At 34.4% G+C, this 18517-nt stretch overlaps 1 protein-coding gene across 8 annotated transcripts in view; it reads left to right on the top strand.

The window, feature by feature from the left end:
* Positions 1-18517, top strand: part of dennd5b (DENN/MADD domain containing 5B) — a 57462-nt gene that overhangs the window by 32525 nt on the left and 6420 nt on the right. For 2 of the 8 annotated variants that reach the window (XM_068219521.1, XM_068219519.1), the window contains 13 exons: positions 1523-2095; positions 3228-3459; positions 7406-7556; positions 8171-8261; positions 10118-10225; positions 12685-12816; positions 13448-13600; positions 13692-13770; positions 14763-14844; positions 15046-15174; positions 15925-16046; positions 16709-16854; positions 17466-17507. In XM_068219521.1, the coding sequence (XP_068075622.1) occupies positions 1523-2095; positions 3228-3459; positions 7406-7556; positions 8171-8261; positions 10118-10225; positions 12685-12816; positions 13448-13600; positions 13692-13770; positions 14763-14844; positions 15046-15174; positions 15925-16046; positions 16709-16854; positions 17466-17507 (2040 nt within the window). 8 annotated transcript variants of the gene reach the window in all.

Genomic DNA, 18517 nt, shown 5'->3' with positions numbered 1-18517 from the left:
AGCTTCTGCGCTAGCCTGCCGATTCTGACGGGTGCATGCGAGTAAACTGCTTTTTGTCTCGTTTTTCGCTTAAGCAACTAAATAAATGCCAAAGTTTATTTAACTGAATGTATTTTAATGACATTACAACATCGAAACTGCAAAAGGAACCGTATAAAACGGAAAAAAGTTCACAATAACAGCTCACCGGAAGTTTATCAGTATAGGAAAAACACTAGCTCGGCATATACCCTATTAGTATAGCTTTTAGCATGTTGTAACATGCTATTAGAAAAATTAGTAGGTTGTGTACATGTTTTAGCATTATGCTGACAAAAAATTGGATGAGAGCATGTCTCTAACATTTTGGGACACACGGCTGTTTTAACATGTTGTTAGCATGAGTAGGCATTGCTTCATTGGCATTGAATTAGATTTTACCCACATAAAATCTTAATTAGCAGCTACTGTAACTAATACCTTATGAAGTTAAATGATCAATCTGAAAACTAATATTGCGGTGCCTTTAGTATGTTTTACAGGTTATTAGGATACATTAGTAGGTTGTTTACATGTTTTAGATGGTGTGAGCATGTACCTAACATTTTGGGACACACCGCTGTTTTAACATGTTGTTAGCATGAATTAGCATTGAATCAGATTTTACTCGGATAAATTCCTAATTACCAGCTAAGTAATACCCAAAAGGTATGATGTCTTATGAAGTTAAATGATCTATCTGGAACTGCTATTGTTGTAAATAATGTTCATAATGTCAGGTTAAAATAATGTCTTTCTTGCATGTACTGGTAATTTTGCTTCAAGACCTCAAATTATGAGAACAGGTAATAATTTAGTTTTTTTTTCTTTGACTCATAGTATTTAAATCCTGAATGGCCGGAGTGTGAGTAAAATAACAGTACATTTTCACATTTGTGTGAGCCATCCTTTCAAATGCAAGAAAAAAGTATAGTATTCTTATTTAGCCATGTCAGACACACACACTGGCCTGAATGCTTCTCTCTGACAGGCTGTCAGCGTTGTGTCCTGACAGAACGGACGTCTCTGCTTGACTGATTTATTTTTACAGCAACAAGGTCAAGCGCGCGCACACTCACTCGAGGACATTTCGACTGCATGAGCTGCACTGCATGTGACTAAAATACTGCGAGATTTCTAATGATCCGCTGGATTGATTTAACCCAATTCCAGAGACTGGCTTTAGTTATTAGGTCAGTACAGCTGGTATTGCAGCTTTGGGTCACTGTGTGTTTCAATACTGTTATTTCCAAGCAGACATTTGTATTTTGTTTTGGATGTGTGCTCTGGTTTTCACAGATGAAGACAGGGATTTAAATATAATCTTTGCATTAATCTACTTAGGGACATTTATTTGATCTTATCATACACAGACAACAATCGGTTTTGCATACAGCACTTTCATATATAGTGCAATTAGTCAAATATCCTCAAAATAAATAAATAAAAACATCCTAAAATATAGCTTAAATGTTAACTTGCAGGTCACCTTTCTCTCCTCCAGGCAAACCTGTGTTTCGTAGACATCGACAACCACTGCATCGAGCTTCCGGAAGACTTCCCTCAGTTTCCCAACAGGAGTGAGTTCATCCAGGAGCTGAGCGAGGTGCTGCTCAGTTTTGGCCAGTCTCCCGAAGGGGGTAGCAGCTCTCCTGAACCGGCCGTGATGAGCTTGCAGACCTCTGTGCTGGAGAAGGAGCTCAAGAGCACTTCGTTGAGAGAGTTGGTGGACGATAAGACGAACGGCAACCTCGGTGGAGAAGCGCTGGATGTGCTGGAGCTCCTGCAGGGCAACCCGACGCTGGAGCGCCTGCAGGCTTTGGCCAAGAGGACTGGGGTGAAAGTGGCCCGTCTGGAGGCGCTGGCAGCGGGACAGAAGGGGGATGAAGGTGTTGGAGGAAGGTCTCCTGTTGAGGAAGAGGAGCTGAGGAATGCTAAACTGAACGTTCAGCTGAGGGAGGTGTTCGCCGCACGCTTCGCAACGATGTTTGCAGACTACGAGTCGTTTGTGATTCAGAACTCGCCAGATTTGGAGTCTTGGCTGACCAACAGAGAGCAAATGCACAACTTTGACAAGGTAACAAGGTTGTTATGCACTTTTTATACCTGGTGCAAGATGTGTTTGTGTCAGTGTTTTTATTATTATTATTTATAATGTGAGCATTATAAACTACCTTCATACACTCTGAAGTTCCCCACTGGTACAAATAAAGTGATTTGAATTTAGTTGAATTATATTGCAGAAAAAACACACATTTCAAATTAAAATGTTGTCTGCGGGGTCTTAAAATGTCTTAAATAATAATAAAAAAACATTTTAGGCCTTAAAAAGTCTTAAATTCACAGAAATATTGTGTTGTAGGCTTTAAATCATTTTAAACAGGTCATAATTTTAAACATTATCCAAGTAATGACCCAATTAGGCTTAAACCCATCCAATCACCAACAAACTATCTAAGTAATTTATATATACATGCAATATAACAGCAACTTGTATATCCCTTTACATAATCTTCCATTTACACAAAAACTATTTACAGACGAAAGTGTGAGTGGACATAATATTTATTAATAGGCATGAAAGGTTGAACGCTTATCATAATAAATATACATTTAACAACGTTAAACTTGTCAAAAGACAACATTTTTAGAACATTTTCAAAAACTGACAACTCGTTAAAATAAGAAATGTTTTGTATTTACTGTGTTTAATTATTCCAGCAAATTTTGATTTCTTTACTCTTCTAAAGTTAAGATATTAGTATTATTAAAGTCTTTAAAAAGTTGTTTAATCTTGCAACAAAGTCACGCTACTGGGACCAATAATGAATCTAAACATGAAAACATGGCAGCTTTTTAATTTTCACCATTTGTCTTTTTATGTTTTTAAATGACAGAAATTTTACCATCTTAGATTAGGACGAAATGTGATCAGTAGTTTACAAAAAAACAAAGTATTTTACTCAAGCATACATGTATAAATGTATATAAAATGTAAGTTCAGAGAAACAGAGAATTTCTCAATGACCTCTTAAAGTTTTCTATAGAATGTCATATTAAGACTATCCCAATTTCAACTCCTGCTGACTTTAAAGATGCACAAAAAAATCAGATTTTCTATATTTTGTCACTTTTTATTGCTCTTTTACCAAGGTTTTCTTCAAAAATGTAATGCTACATTCATTTTCTCCAATCTGTTTCATTCCCAGGCCTCGTTTCTTTCGGACCAGCCGGAGCCATACCTGCCCTTTCTGTCTCATTTCATCGAAACCCAAATGTTTGCCACCTTCATCGACAACAAGATCATGTCTCAGTGGGAGGAAAAAGAGCCTCTCCTTCGGGTCTTTGATGGACGCATTGAGAAAGCCAGACTCTACAATGTCCGTGCACCCAGTTTACGCTCATCTGTTTACCAGAAATGCACTTTCCTCAAAGAATCAGGTAAGCAACAGTCAGAAGAGTGCTCTGAAAATTTTTGGTTTCACATGGACAGTGGGATTAACGATTAATGCTCGTGTCTGAAACTGGCTCTCATCACTATGTTATGACGTCAGCTCACATATCACTGTACACTCCATATTAACCAGCCGCTCCTGCCACATTTTTCCTGGCTAGATATAAAGATTGATCATAAAATACAGTGATAATCTCAATAATAATCTTTTCCTTCATTTTTGCGTACAACTATTCTCTGGTATTCCACGAATGAGATTGGATAGCATCTGCACTACTAGTATACTTCGATAAAGCAATCTGATTGGCGTAATTCACAATTCACTTTAGTAATACTTGACGCCACTCCATTTAAAGTTAATGAGAAGCATGTGAATGAAGCATTAAAGTTAAAATATGTGTTTGATTGAGTGTTATATAGTTTAATGTGTTTTCTACTTTGAAACACTGCTCAACATGGTCTCTCTGGTCAAATAATGACTCTTTGGCCCAAAAGTATCAGGTCAGGAAGATGGAACAAAAAAAAAAAAAAAATGGTTCAGAAATTGTTTCATTTTTTTCAATGATCAAAATTTATTTGTTTATACTTTTCTGATTTTGCATTCCTTTTTTCTAAGGATACGTATTTGAAATATATATTGATGGCTTGTTATGAATTTTTAACATAGGGAGAGTTTTTTATGATCTAATGATCTGTTTATTTTTTAAATTTTGAATATCAGATGTTAGTTGAATATACACTACGGTTTTAAGTCTCTACGTTTTTGGAAAAGTCTCTTCTGTTTAATGAAACGCAAAATGCGTGATGAAATGAGTAACATTACATTATTTTTGGCATGTTCAAAAGGTTAACTTGTTAACAAGAACGTTTGCATAAAATCATTTCTGAAAAAAAAAATAAAACTACAACTAAATAATATTAATCATAATAATAGAAACAAAATCTGCACTGTAAAACCAAAATGTTAGTAATTCAAACCGTTTAAGGAAACCAATTGCAGCAAACCATTTTAGTTCAAAAACTAATCCTAATGATTACTGTGAACTTAATCCATTTGAGCAAACGAAGCAATTTGAGCACAGTAAAACCCAAAGTTAAGGCAACTTCAACCGTTTGAGGAAACCGATTGCAACAAACAATTTCAGTTAAAAAACTAATCTGGATGTGTACTGTGAACTTACTCCACTTATGTTGATGTAATGAGGTATTTAATTAACTCATTACCTTCAACACTGAGTTCAAATCTCACTTCAAATGAGTAGAATTAAATTTCAGTCAATTTTGAGTTAACTACACTCATTTCATTTGATAAAGTTGACAGTTGGGTTTAACAGTGTAATAATCTAATAAACATAATAATTAAAACATCTAATAAAACAATATTGTCTTGAAACTTTCATTTTTATCTAATACGATGTTCACAAAAACTAACCGAAATCCTCTGTAAGATTAAAAATGTCTTTAAGTTTAGTACTTCTGTTAAATGTGAACAAAATGATCAACAGTGAAACATTTAAACCAATGTAAGCTATATATTGCGTAAGACAAATTTGTGTTGCCATTTCACCTTGATTTATATACATTTTTTCGATTATTTAATGTTCTGTGGTTTTTATTGTGTTCGGTGGTGTTTGAGTCTCTATAAACAGAACTCAATTTGTTCTCCTGCATTGGAAATTTCTCCTCATTTTATGCCTTGGTGAGTTTTGCGCAATCACATCTCCAGCACAGCGCTTTCATCATTCTTCTCCTGGACCGGTGATTATTTCCCCAGCCGTCGCTCTGTCGCTGCAAATTGTGCATTTCATTTTAATGGAGCCCGCAGAAAATAAAACTCTCCTGCTTCTGTGCGGAGACGATGATGATGATGGAGAGTGACAGTTCAAGAGGAAACCAACGAGGAGAGAAGCTGGAGAGTCTTATGAATGCGGCGCTGTCAAATGTTGAAAAGAAAAGAGCGGCCGACTGCTGCTGCTGCGCCGTGGCATCTTGGGAAGCCTGCATTGTTAAGTGAGCGTCTGCTTGCTAAGCGCTCAGTGTTATTGTTAGGTCAATAACCTCCTGTCGCACCGAAGGTCGCTATTGAGAGATGGATGATGCTGTTCTGGCTCAAAATGTGCTTCTGAAATGGCACAATGCCCACAGATGCCATGCGGAGGATTACTAACATATTCAGTAAATGAGAAAAGGCTTTGTGAAAGTGGCAGTGTTATGTAGAATTTCTTAACTGCTTAGCATTTTTAACATTCAAAAGTATGTTACCATTAGGCTTACTTTCCTTACTACTACTACAAAAATAATGGTAAATTTTTTTTTAAAAAAGGTAATGATTCGCACTTAAGTAATTGCTTCGTACTGTTTTTATTTTTACATTCTTCGTGTGATGTAAAAACACAAACGTTTTGGCACAATGCCTTCCTCAGTGTGCACACAATACAAAGCAATTACTTGATGAATCCGAATCATTACCTTTTTAAACAATAATATTGATGAGATTAATGCACCAAAAAAGTTTCTTTAGAAACCGCAAATGTGCAGGGCAAACTTCATTACTCTAAATACTTTTTTTTAAAAGTAACAATTCACACCATTTACTATTATTGTATTATTAGCTGCCTATAATTAAAATATTAACTGTTCATTTGCTCTTATGATCTTATTTTACATCCTTAACTCACCCAATACCTAAACCCAACTACTAATTTAATAACTATTAATCGGCAGCAAATTAGAAGTTTATTAAGCTAAAATTCTTTACTCGCAGTAAAAAATGCTGGGTTCACATAATCGATTCGTGTTGGTGCAACATAAAGAAATTAAGTTAACTTGTTATTCTCGACAGATTTAAGTGGATTGAAGATGAAACAATTTAATTGAAAAAAAAATTCAAGAATTGTGTTGTGTAAGCTCATTTTAATAAGTAGTTTAAACAAACAGCAAAGGACATTTTGTGAGTGTGGTTTGTTAAAAGCGAAGAAATTATTACTTAAAATAAAGTGTGACCAACAACAATAATAATAATAGCATACTTTTAAAAATAAATCTATTATTATTTTAGTCGTAGTAGTCATCTTAAAAATAACAATCATAAAAACTAAAATGATGATAATAATAATAATACTATTAATAAAACAGTGTTATTGTTTGTTGCTAATATATTTTTAATAATACAAATTATAATTAAATAATAGGAAAAGGAAGTTTATTTATATAGTACATTTCATACACAATGGTAATTCAAAGGGCTCTACATAAACGGGAATAAAAGAAACAAGAATATATAAAAGATTCAAAGAATTTAAAATGATTAAACAAATCAAAACAGATTAAAATGGGTAAAAACTTGTTTTAAAGGAATGAAAAAGAGTCATAATAGTGCGACCTGTCAGACGTAGTACAATGCTCATTCAGTAAACGCAGAGCTAAACAGATGTGTTTTCAGTCTTGGTTTGAATGTACCTAATGTTGAGCACATCTGATCATTTCTGGAAGCAGATTCAAGCAGAGCGGGGCGCAGTGACTGAAAGCGGATTCACCCTGCTTTAAATAAACTCATGGAATTTCTAATTTACTTGAACCTAATGATCTGAGGGATCTATTAGGCTTGTAATACAATTGATAAATATTATAAATTTAAATAATCCTTAAAAATGATAACAATAATATTAAGTATTAATATAGAGTTTTTTTGTTATAATTAAAAAAAACTTTAACAGTGCATTGTATTATAAATAATGCAATTTATGCTTATTTTTATAATCTTTGGTTTATGGTTTATGTATTTTTTTCTAAGCATATTTGTGAATAAATTCCTCTGCTTGGTTGCTTGGTTTGTTTATATCAAAGAGTCTAAAGTAGCATGTGTCTTCAAACCAATAAAAAGAAATAAAAACATTAAAAATTCTCACCTGAGCTTTGTTTTCTGGTCTCCAGCCCAGGCTATTGAGCAGCGGCTGAGAAAGATCGACCACACGGCCATCCATCCTCACCTGCTGGATATGAAGATTGGCCAGGGAAAATACCAGCAGGGCTTTTTCCCCAAACTGCAGGCAGATGTGTTAGCCTCTGGGCCCACCAGCAACAAGTGAGTCCTCTTTATTACACAAGACACTTTCAAGAGACATTGACCATACAGTGGTAAATTTAACACTTCAGCGTCAATACTAAACAAGCTTTTGCATTTTATTTTGGGTCACATGCAACATTTAGTAATAGTTTTTTTTTCTTTTGTTTTAATAATTTTTTGATTTTACATAAGTATTTAACACGTAAAGAATGGAACAAACAAGTCACCAGAGACATATACAGCGTCTTGCTTTATTCTTATAAGTAATTATGTATTATTTTCTGATATTACACTTTTGTAAAGAGTGCAGTGAAGCAAGTCTATGAAGTCACAATTCTGATATGCTAATGTGCGATTAGTTTCTGACATGCTCTGTAAGTTAAAGTCTAATAATAACAGACTATGGCTTAATCTGACCAATGAGAGCAGAGTAGGCTCTAGGAAACCAGGGAGTAAAAAGAGAAGATCTTGAATGAATCATTTCAGACATTTTGAATTATAAAGCTGAATATTCAATGAATATTATCAAAATTAAAGAGTTTTTGATTTGTAGATGCATGTAAACCTGTTATACTAAATGAGTAACCTTTAAATGTATGTGCGATGACATTTAAATCCTCTTTTTTTATTAGGTGGTCAAATCGCACATGTTCGACTCAGCGCAGAGTGGAACGACACAGGCAGCAGAATGAACATCTGGTGCTGGACAATGAACTCAAAGAGGTGAGAAGGCGGCGTTTCTTTTTCTTCATCTCATCTTCTTCTTTCTTTTCATCCTGTTCTGTGTGCAGCCTTTGATTTGCTCCCAGCTTGAGTCTTTTTACTTACTTTTGCTCTTTTTGACTAGTGCTTTCACTGAGACTCATTTGTCAGGCAGTGGATAAAATTGATGTTGATTAACAGAGTTCATATGGAAATTATTCTGCCATCCATTACTGACCTTCAATATTAATACAAACCCCTAAGTTAACTTTCTTCTGTGGACCTTAAAGCTCTATTTTTGCCTGTGCAACAAATTGAAAATGCCGAAGAAAACTATTTTATTTGGCTCCAAATCTTTTCTACAAACATTGAATTCTTTTAAACTGGAGCATCAAATTGAATGAACTACAGAAAAAATTATAATATAGTTTTCTGCTGGATCCCAGGAATTGCTGGACTATTTGAAAATGAACAAGCCGACAAAGCTGACAAAAACAGTCCAAACAGGAAAGATAAAGGTGTACAAAATCTCACCTTCGCATTTAAAGCTACTTATAAAAGGCTACATTCTTAACAAATAGCAATGGGATCAGTGCTCAGAAAATAATTGTTTTGAATTCATAGGAAAAAAATCCTAACTTAAGACATGATGAGATTGTTTATAGAAGATGTCGTATTGGACACAAGAGACTCAAAACATTTACTCAAAGGGAAAAGAGCCTCCAAAATGTCAATATTGCAACAGAGATCAAACAGAGATCATATACTTGTGGAATGCCCTATTTTTAATGTTATCAAACAACGTTGTTTCTCTGGAGAGACTTTAAATGAAATATTTTTAAATGTAAATGTAAAACTGTTTTAGATTATTATCATTATTATTATTATTATTATTATTATTATTATTTATGTATCTTATCTTGTGTATTATTTATTGAATGTTAGAATATTTTTATAATTATAAAAAAAGTGGTGTTTTTAAACTGGATCTGTTTTTTTTTTTTTTTTGCCATGACATAGCTAGGAGAAGCTGATACGGCAATAAACTCAAAATTCTCTCTCTTTCTGAGGAGCTTAAATGGAGAACCTGTGACAGTCAATATTTTATATGCCATTGAAATGAATAGGAATCTTGTTATAGTTAATTTTAAATAAAAACTATTTTAAGAAATATTAGTGATTAAAATAAAGTGGAAATAGTAAAAAAAAAATATTGGCTGACTAGTGAAATTTCATAAATGTAAATACTAGAAATGCTTGAAATTTGAATTATGACCAAATTTTGTGTGTCTAGTTATAGTATTATATTTTATTATATTAATTTACATTATATTATATTATATTATATTATATTATATTATATTATATTATATTAAATTATATTATATTATATTATATTATATTATATTATATTATATTATATTATATTATATTATATTATATTATATTATATTATATTATATTATATTATAGTTTTGTATCAAAAATAACATAACAAATTGGACCAAAACAATATTTTACACCAAACTTGTGTATATGTGTATTATTCTCCATAACATTGTTCTTCATAATCATTCAGCTCTTTTCACATCATTCAGTCTGACTCACAGCAGTAGTCTTTAGGCCTATAACTGATTTACAAGTCAAATTTCATGTAAATGTCTCCTGATGAATCATACTCTGTGCAAAGCAATCTGCCTGTTTTCATTTCTTCATTTGTCTCCATTTTCTTTAACTTCTTGCTTGTCTTATCTTGTCTGACTGCCTGGCGTTCATTAGCATGCTGCATTTTTCTTTTCTATTGTTTCTTCACCCTGTCTGTGTGTGTGTTTTTCGTTGGGATGCTGTGGGGTGTGGGTCGTACCACCTCGCAACAGGTGGAGGGGTGTTTGCTCCTGCAGAACTCTATGGCTTTCTGGGAGTGGGATAAGGCGCCACCCCCGCCTGTTAAACCACCTAAAAAGTCCTTCTCGGCCTGCTGTCTGGTATGTGGAGGCCTGCCGTTTTGTATGACCGACTTCAAACATTCCTAACACGCCCTTAACAAACTCCTCCCCAGCGTCCAGATTGCTGAAACCCAGTGACCTCTGAACTCAAAACCTGCCCTGGATTCTCCCCCCACATGCTCTTATAAAGTTTCAGTAGGGAGCGCTTACCAGCCTAGTCACTCCACAATTACAAATCCCACACGACCAAAAAGCAAAAATAAATCCTCCGCTTCACTTTCAACCCCTTGTTGTCCCCCAAGGTAGCTTGTTAAAGGGATAGTTCACCCCCAAAAATGGTAATTCAGTACTTGTTTGAATTATTGTAATCATTTACACATAAAAAAAAAGTTATTTTGAAGAATGCTTATAACCAAACAGTTTTGGTTCCCATTGTTCTGCACTGAATGGAAACAGAGGATGTTTGGTTTTATTTTGTTTCATTTTGAGTGTAACTTTAATACAAAGCAAATATTTTTAAAATAGTGAGCGCTTCCCACCCTAGCCACTCAAGAACCCCTCCACAAGACTCATTCAAATAAATCCTTCCATAAGACACATTCAAATAAGACACATCCTCTATTTATTATCAACTCTTGTACCTCAATTTAGCTTGTTGAAGGAGTAGTGCACCTAAAAATGGATGTTTTGTCATATTTCAATACTTCTATGGCTTTATTTCTTCTTCAGAACATAAAAATTCTATATTGTAGAATGTAATCAACCAAAAAGTTTTGTTTTCCTGTTGATTTCTATTTATATGGATGGGAAGAGACAATGAAATTCATTCATTTTGGGTGAATTATCTCTTTAATTCAAAGCAAATACTTTTAAACATGTGAGCACCTACCAGCCTAGTCCCTCAGCAATCACAAATCCCACATGACCCTTAAAACAAAATAAATCCTCTGCTTTAGCCATCCCTTTTTATGGCACTGACTTTTTAGTCACGGATCGGACCATTTTCGAATCAGCCAAAATCGGGAGGAGACAAATCGGCACCTTAAAATTATAAGGTGTTTTATCTGGCATTTTTGTCAAGATTGAGTTATTGACATATTCTTATTAAATGACAACTTATTTACATTATGGGATGTTTTTTATAAGTTGTTTACATTTCAAGACTTTTTATTTTAAAACAAATGTTACAGACAACAGTTTGAAGCTCAATATCTCAAAATCATTCAGAATGCAGATAAATTATAATTATAATATTATGATTATAATTCTAAGGTGACAAAATGTAATTTGCTTTCCATTTATTACTTTTAAGCCCTTGTTGTCCTCCTAAGTATCTTGTTAAAGCGATGGTCCAGCCCAAAAAATGGAAATTATATAATCATTCAATACAAAAAAGGTTTTTTTTAAGACTGCTGATAACCAACTTTGGTTTCTATTGACTCCCAATGAATGGAAACAGGGGATGTTTAGTTTCATTTTGAGTGTAACTTTAATGCAAAGCAAATATTTTAAAAGTAGCTAATGCTTACCAGCAGTCACTTAACAATCACAAGCCCCACAAGACTTCACATCCAAATAAATCCTCTATTATTCTTAACCCTCAATTTAAAGGGATAGTGCACCCAAAAATGCAGGTTCTGTCATCTTGCAATACTTGTATATCTTTATTTCTCTTTCAGAACAATCCATATTGTATTCATGCATATTGTAGAATGTAACCAACCCAAAAATTTTGCTCCTGTTGATTTCTAATTGTAGGGACCGAAAAACATAGTCAAATTCATTTATTTTGGGTGAATTGCCCCTTTAATTCGAAGCAAATACTTCAGAACTAGTGAGCACCTACCAGCCTAGTCACTCAGAAATCCCAAGTCGCACAAGACCCTTAAAACAATATGAATCCTCTGCTTTAGCAATCCTTTTTTTGCACTCCCAAGTTATCTTGTTAAAAGGATAGTCCACCATGGAAAATTCTGTCATTATTCCATAGGTGTTTGACTTTATTTCTGTTTCGAAGAGTTTTGGTTACAAAGTAGTTTTGGTTCCCATTGACGTTCATTGTTTGGACAGAGAGTGCAATAAAAGTCAATGGGAATGAAAGATGTTTGGCTTAATTTCATTTAATTTTGAGTCAACTATCTCTTTAATACAAAGCAAATATTTTAAACTTAGTGACAGCAATCACACACACAAAAAAAATAAATCATCTGCTTATTTTGCTCTGAATTATCCCTTTTAAATGGATAGTCATCCCAAAAGGTATGTTCTGTTATCATTCCATAACTGTGTGACTGTATTACTTCTTTAAGATGGAAAAAGTTTAGGTTCCCATTGACTTCCATTGTATGGACAGAAAACACAATGCCAGTCAATGGTGAACTATCCTGTTAAAATAAAGCAATTTTTCCACCAGTTACTTGATTCAAACTTAGGTGTATTTCAGTCTTTCTAAATGTGTTTGGTCTCTCACATATTTGTGTGTTGATCTTTCTGTTTAGAAGTACATGCAGGAGGCTCGTAACCTGGGGAAGAACCTGCGACAACCCAAATTATCAGACTTGTCCCCTGCCGTCATCGCACAGACCAACTGGAAGTTTGTGGAGGGTTTACTGAAGGAATGCAAGATGAAGGTGAAGATGACTTTGATATGCTTATATACTTACTTGTATACTATGTTTATATACTATATATAATTATATAGCTTATAAGTGAATTTGTGTGTTTTCTTCAAGCATATTTACCTGGTGTGATGACATTTTGCAATGAAAAAAAAAAATTTTTGTTTTCAGAATTTTTTACTAATTTAAATGGTAAAGTCCTACCTTTTTCCTCAGCCTTACTATTGTTTTTTTAAGTAGAATTTTCTTATATATATTCTTAGATATTGATTCTTTATACAGTAGTTTTTATTGTTCTGTTTAAATAATATTTACGTCCTTAAATAGTTATTCCTCTGTTCTAAACAATCATCAGTCTGACTGTGGAGTGTCTTACGGGAGACGGTTGTAAGCTAATAAGTAAAATCACTACCATGTATTCATTCAAAAGCTTGAAAGTACATACAAATGTAAATCTGCCTCATCAGTCTCTGTGTAATGCTTTATTTATGGCCTTATCCAGTGAACCACTTCACAAGCCATAGAAATCCATTGTTCAATAAAAGTGGTATCAGAATTCAGGAATCTAATTGCTCGTCTGATCCTCATGTCTGATGAATTAAGATTGAAATGTCTGGCATGTTGTTTTTAATGGGTGTTTCAGACCAAGCGCATGTTGGTGGAGAAAATGGGGAGAGAAGCTGTCGAACTGGGTCACGGAGAGGCAAACATCACTGGTCTGGAAGAAAACACACTCATAGCCAGTCTGTGTGACCTGCTGGAGAGAATATGGAGCCACGGGCTTCAGGTTAAACAGGTGAGACACAAACAAATGGAAATGCAATTTAGATTATAACACATGCAACGCAATCCTGAAAGTCGTTGTGTGCTTTCATCCTTGTTCACAGGGAAAGTCTGCACTTTGGTCTCATTTATTGCATTACCAGGCGAGAGAAGAGAAAAACGAACAGCAGTTGGAGTCTCCGGGTAAAAGATTTATAATTTCCACAAATTTCTACCAAAACATTTTCTCACACTGAATGCGCTTTTCTGTTCTGAGAACGTGAGGCGCACTACACTGCCTTTTGTGTGTTGACAACTGTGAGTTTTATTTCGTAACCCTAACCGTCATCTCTATGGACCCTTTTCACAAGACTGTTATGATGTGTTTAACTTTCGTCATGATCTTAAATTTTTGAAAGGTTTAGTTTTGAAATTAGTTTCTTTTGAATTGTGTGTTTATTTATATGTATTCATTTATGTATTATATCATCTTTGCATGAAATTACCAAAAAAACTAATTACCACTTTTGCAAGTTGTTTAAAATGCAGCGTCTATGGACAGGACAGTAAATTTGACGTTGTTCTCTCTTCTTTCACACAATTTTTTTCCTTTTTTTGAAAGTCTTGATAACACCATCATGGAGTTTTTCTTTTATTATTACAGAAAATTGGATTGTAAAAAAATTTTTTTTGTTGTATTGTGTGATTGGACAATGAAAAAAGATGTGACTGACATATCACACTTTTTCTGCTCAGAGATGATTTTTCTTTTCAACAGCAGGTGCACAGAGCACAACGGCAAAAACACATATTGCTTAAGCAGTGAGCTAAACGCTTGCAGCCTTTAGAAAACCATTCAAAAAAGGCGCTTTTCATTACAATAAGCGTGTTCGGTATGATTGGCCCCTAAAACACTAATATTCTATAAAAAAAACTGTTCCCTTATGGTAATTTTGTTGTTTTTGAGAGCTTTCAGAGGCAGAAAACTCGCGTTGACACTCAGATTACCCAGATCAAGATTAAACAAATAAAAAAAGTGCATTCTAGTTATTTTTAGTTTTATTTACTGTTTTAATGACAAAAAATATTTAACCATTTTTTTAGCTGTAATTGTTCACAATGATATGCATATATAAACAGAAAGCCACAAGTTGTGGTTATGAATACTAAACCTGTTTTTTTTAATCCCGCCACAGTGTCTAATGGCCAGGAAAGACGGAAAACCGAGTCCAGCGTTGGTCTTCCTGGATTACGTGTGTCCGTCATACAGGATATGAGGTTTGTTTATCACTTGATGGCGTATTACAGGGGTTTGGTTTTATAATAATTCAGTTTGGTAACTTATAAGAGATGATAATGTTTAAAAATGTTTACATACACCAACAATGTTCACAATGTTTAAAAGGCTTGTGGCCTTTCAAATTCACATTGTTTTTCTATTTCTTAAACATACTTTCTGTGTCTCTTTTGACTTCTCAGACACATCCAGAACATGGCAGAGATTAAGACTGATGTAGGTCGAGCACGTGCCTGGATCCGTCTGTCTCTGGAGAAAAAACTGCTTTCCCAGCACCTCAAACAGCTGCTGTCAAACCAGGCCTTAACCAAGTATGTACCACACACTTTTGTGCACCTGCAAAATTACATTTCTGGCTTTTTAGCTTTTCATTTTTTTTTTTTTTTTGAGTTTAATGCAAAGGAAAATTATCTGAAATATACTTTTAAGTGCTACTTTTTTCACACTTTTTCAACTTGTGTCTGTAGATTTTTTTTTTAAAGCCAGTTTTCTCAAAATGAGCTTGTCCTCCTACATCAAAACTTAAATCGCCACATCAGCATCACTTCATATCAAACTTCTTTTTTTTTCATAGATTTAAGTTTTTACAGAGGTATATATGTCCATACATAATTTGCTTGATTATATACAACATTTTATTCTTTAAAATTTTGAAAAATTAGCGGTATGTTCTGAATTATGGAGGGATGAAAATAGATTTGCAAAATATGTCAACATTTTTTTGAACCTGACTTTATCCCATGTTCTGTCCGTCAATGTTTGTGCTTAAAATCAGTGCATATAAGCACATACTGTATTGAATGAAATAATGTCTTTGCATATTTAAATGAAACATTTGAGAGAACATGCAACACAATTTTTTTTTGCAATTGTTAATGTAATCTATTGACTGGGGAAGTATGGTGATAACTGTTGTTAAAACTGAGGATTTTTTTGCCTTAACCCAACCCAAACACCTAGACTCGCCATAAAACATCCTCTGAGTGATGCAAACAAGTACACACACTCTGGCCTGTTTCAAAAAACTGCAGCTGTTATTAAGTTTTGCTCTGTTCCCACAGGAAGCTCTACAAACGTTACGCTTTTCTCCGCTGTGAAGAGGAGAAAGAGCAGTTTCTCTTTCATCTCCTGAGCCTGAATGCTGTGGACTACTTCTGCTTTACCAGCGTCTTCACTACTATAAGTACGTCCCGGAGAAACACGCACACATATATACATATGCACACCAGCACCATAGTGGGAATGTAGATTCAGATTATAGGCAGCACAATGAATACTGCCATAATGTAAACAATGTGGGATTTAATTTAATTTTATTAATGTAACAAACTTTTTGCAGGGTATTTGCGGGGTCTTAAAATGTCTTCATTCTTAAAAGTTAAATCTTAGGCTTTAAAATGTTTTAAATCTACTAAAATGTTGTGTTGCAGGTCTTAAATCTTTTTGAACAGGTCTAAATTTTCCTTTGTTTATGTATAGCTACCCAATTAAATTATCCTTAAACTAAACATTTCTCATTTCATTTTATTTACCTACGGAAACATAGTGTTGCAACCTTTGTTGCTGGATAATTATATGCCTAGAAATATATACGAATTGTGCTAAGAACATTGTATAAAAAACCCAGTGTCGTCACGTGTTATGTTTTAATTTTACCATTATTATGGTGAAGTAAACGGTTGTAGACTGACCTCCGCGTATAGCGTCTTTTTCCTCAAATTATTCAAGCTTTCACTTTCACATAGCAACTTGCAATATTTTTTATTGTTAATCATGAACTCACTTTGTTTTTGTGTAACATTTTGTTTAGTTTCCACCTAATTTGTGTTGTTTTCGCATTGTAAGTGATCCCATACCGGGCTGTGATCATCCCCATCAAGAAGCTGAGTAACGCCATGACCACGTCCAACCCCTGGCTGTGTGTGTCGGGCGAGCTGGGCGACTCCGGCATCCTGCAGATCACCAAAAACATACTGGAGATGACATTCGACGTGAGTTTCAGCTCAGAAACTGATACACGTTGCTTTATTTAGTTTTCCTGTGGGACTGAAACAATCACCCATCCTGTCTTCTGCAAATTTGAGCTTGTTTATGGCTCTTTCGAACACCTGCTTCATTGAAATGAGTTAAACTCAATCTATTAGGAAGTAGAATGAAAGTAACAATGTAATGATTACTAGTCTAAATGCTTGGCATAACTTCTGTTTAAGCATTCTAATTTATATTTCACTCCTTTCTTTTATTCTCAGTGCAAAAAATACAACATTTATAATGTTTTATTGTCTTACAGTTTTGGGTTTACTGAGATTTTTATGTTACAAATAAGAAATAAAGATCATATTAACTATAATATTAATGTTAGTAAACAGTAAATAATCTAAAGAAATAAGTTAAAATAAGGCTTTTGTGCTTTGGGAAGTGACTTTTTTTCTTGCTACTGAAGTGACTCTCTTGGTGTTCAAACTTCAAACTGATTGAAACCTCTGAATACTGTACATGTGTAAGTTTTGTGTCTTCCCACCTCACAGAATCGGTCCGTGTGTGTGAGTGTTGTGTGTTTGTGTGTCCATCATGTTGTAACTCATTGTGTGTCCTCTCACAGTCTGCCTTTAGGCCTCACACGCACATCTCCATCGCCTTCAAGGTTAGCTGACCATCAATCCATTCTCTCCATTCATCCAGCTCTGCATTTCACTCCACCTCTTTCTCTCTTTCCATTCATCCACCTCTATATGCACCTCTATTTAGAGAGATCTGCTCTGTTAATCCTGTGGGTTTCTTTCTAGCTTTAAATCCTGTGATTTGTATGCAATTCTTTCCACTGACTTTTGATTTTTACATGCACAGGTTGAGGGGAAACATGTAGATCAAAGGTTTCAAACTCGATTGCTGTAGGGTCGCAGCTCTGCACAGTTTTGCTCCAACTGTTCAAGACTACTATACTATACTATACTACACTATACTATACTATACTATACTATACTATACTATACTATACTATACTATATAAGACTATTAAGCAGGTGTGATTTGGAGGTGGTTGGAGCTAAACTATGGTTCTTTCAAAATTCCAAGAACGCAAAGAATGGACTTGCGTCTTTGTGGAGACTGGTCTTGCCAAGTTACCTCGGAAGAACAAACTGGGGAGACCACGAGAACCCAGAACGTTTCCTGTGAGAAATGATATGCTGTGATCTTCCTGGTTCTTCCTGATGGTCACATACCCTTCACACATTTTAAATGGAAAATTATTTAAACATTACAGCATTCAAACTATTTAATGTTTTCCCCCTTTTCACAATATATACTATGCATAAAAACCTTACAAATATACATTGCACAATGCAAATAAAAAATTGTATTATGTAAATTTCAGCATATAAACACTCTTAATGTGTTTATGCCTTTATTAAAATTTTCATGGTAATGTTTACTTTCATCATTTCATTCTGGGAAACTGCTGAGACAAATAAGTTAAATCTCTGAACTTTAATGACAAATCTATATTGAATGCTGCACTTTCCACCTTCGTATTCAGCCACAATGACTTCTGGGACTTCTCAAGTGAGTTTTGCACTGCATCGATGCGTCTTCGATTTCAAGAACACATCTAGGAACTTTCACGCGTCCTCCGTTCTTGCGGTCTTGAGTATT

This window comes from Danio rerio, chromosome 4 (assembly GCF_049306965.1).
Source record: "Danio rerio strain Tuebingen ecotype United States chromosome 4, GRCz12tu, whole genome shotgun sequence".
NCBI classification, from domain to species: domain Eukaryota; kingdom Metazoa; phylum Chordata; class Actinopteri; order Cypriniformes; family Danionidae; genus Danio; species Danio rerio.
The sequence above is the reverse complement of the archived record's forward strand: the minus strand, read 5'-3'. Positions and strand labels throughout refer to the sequence as shown.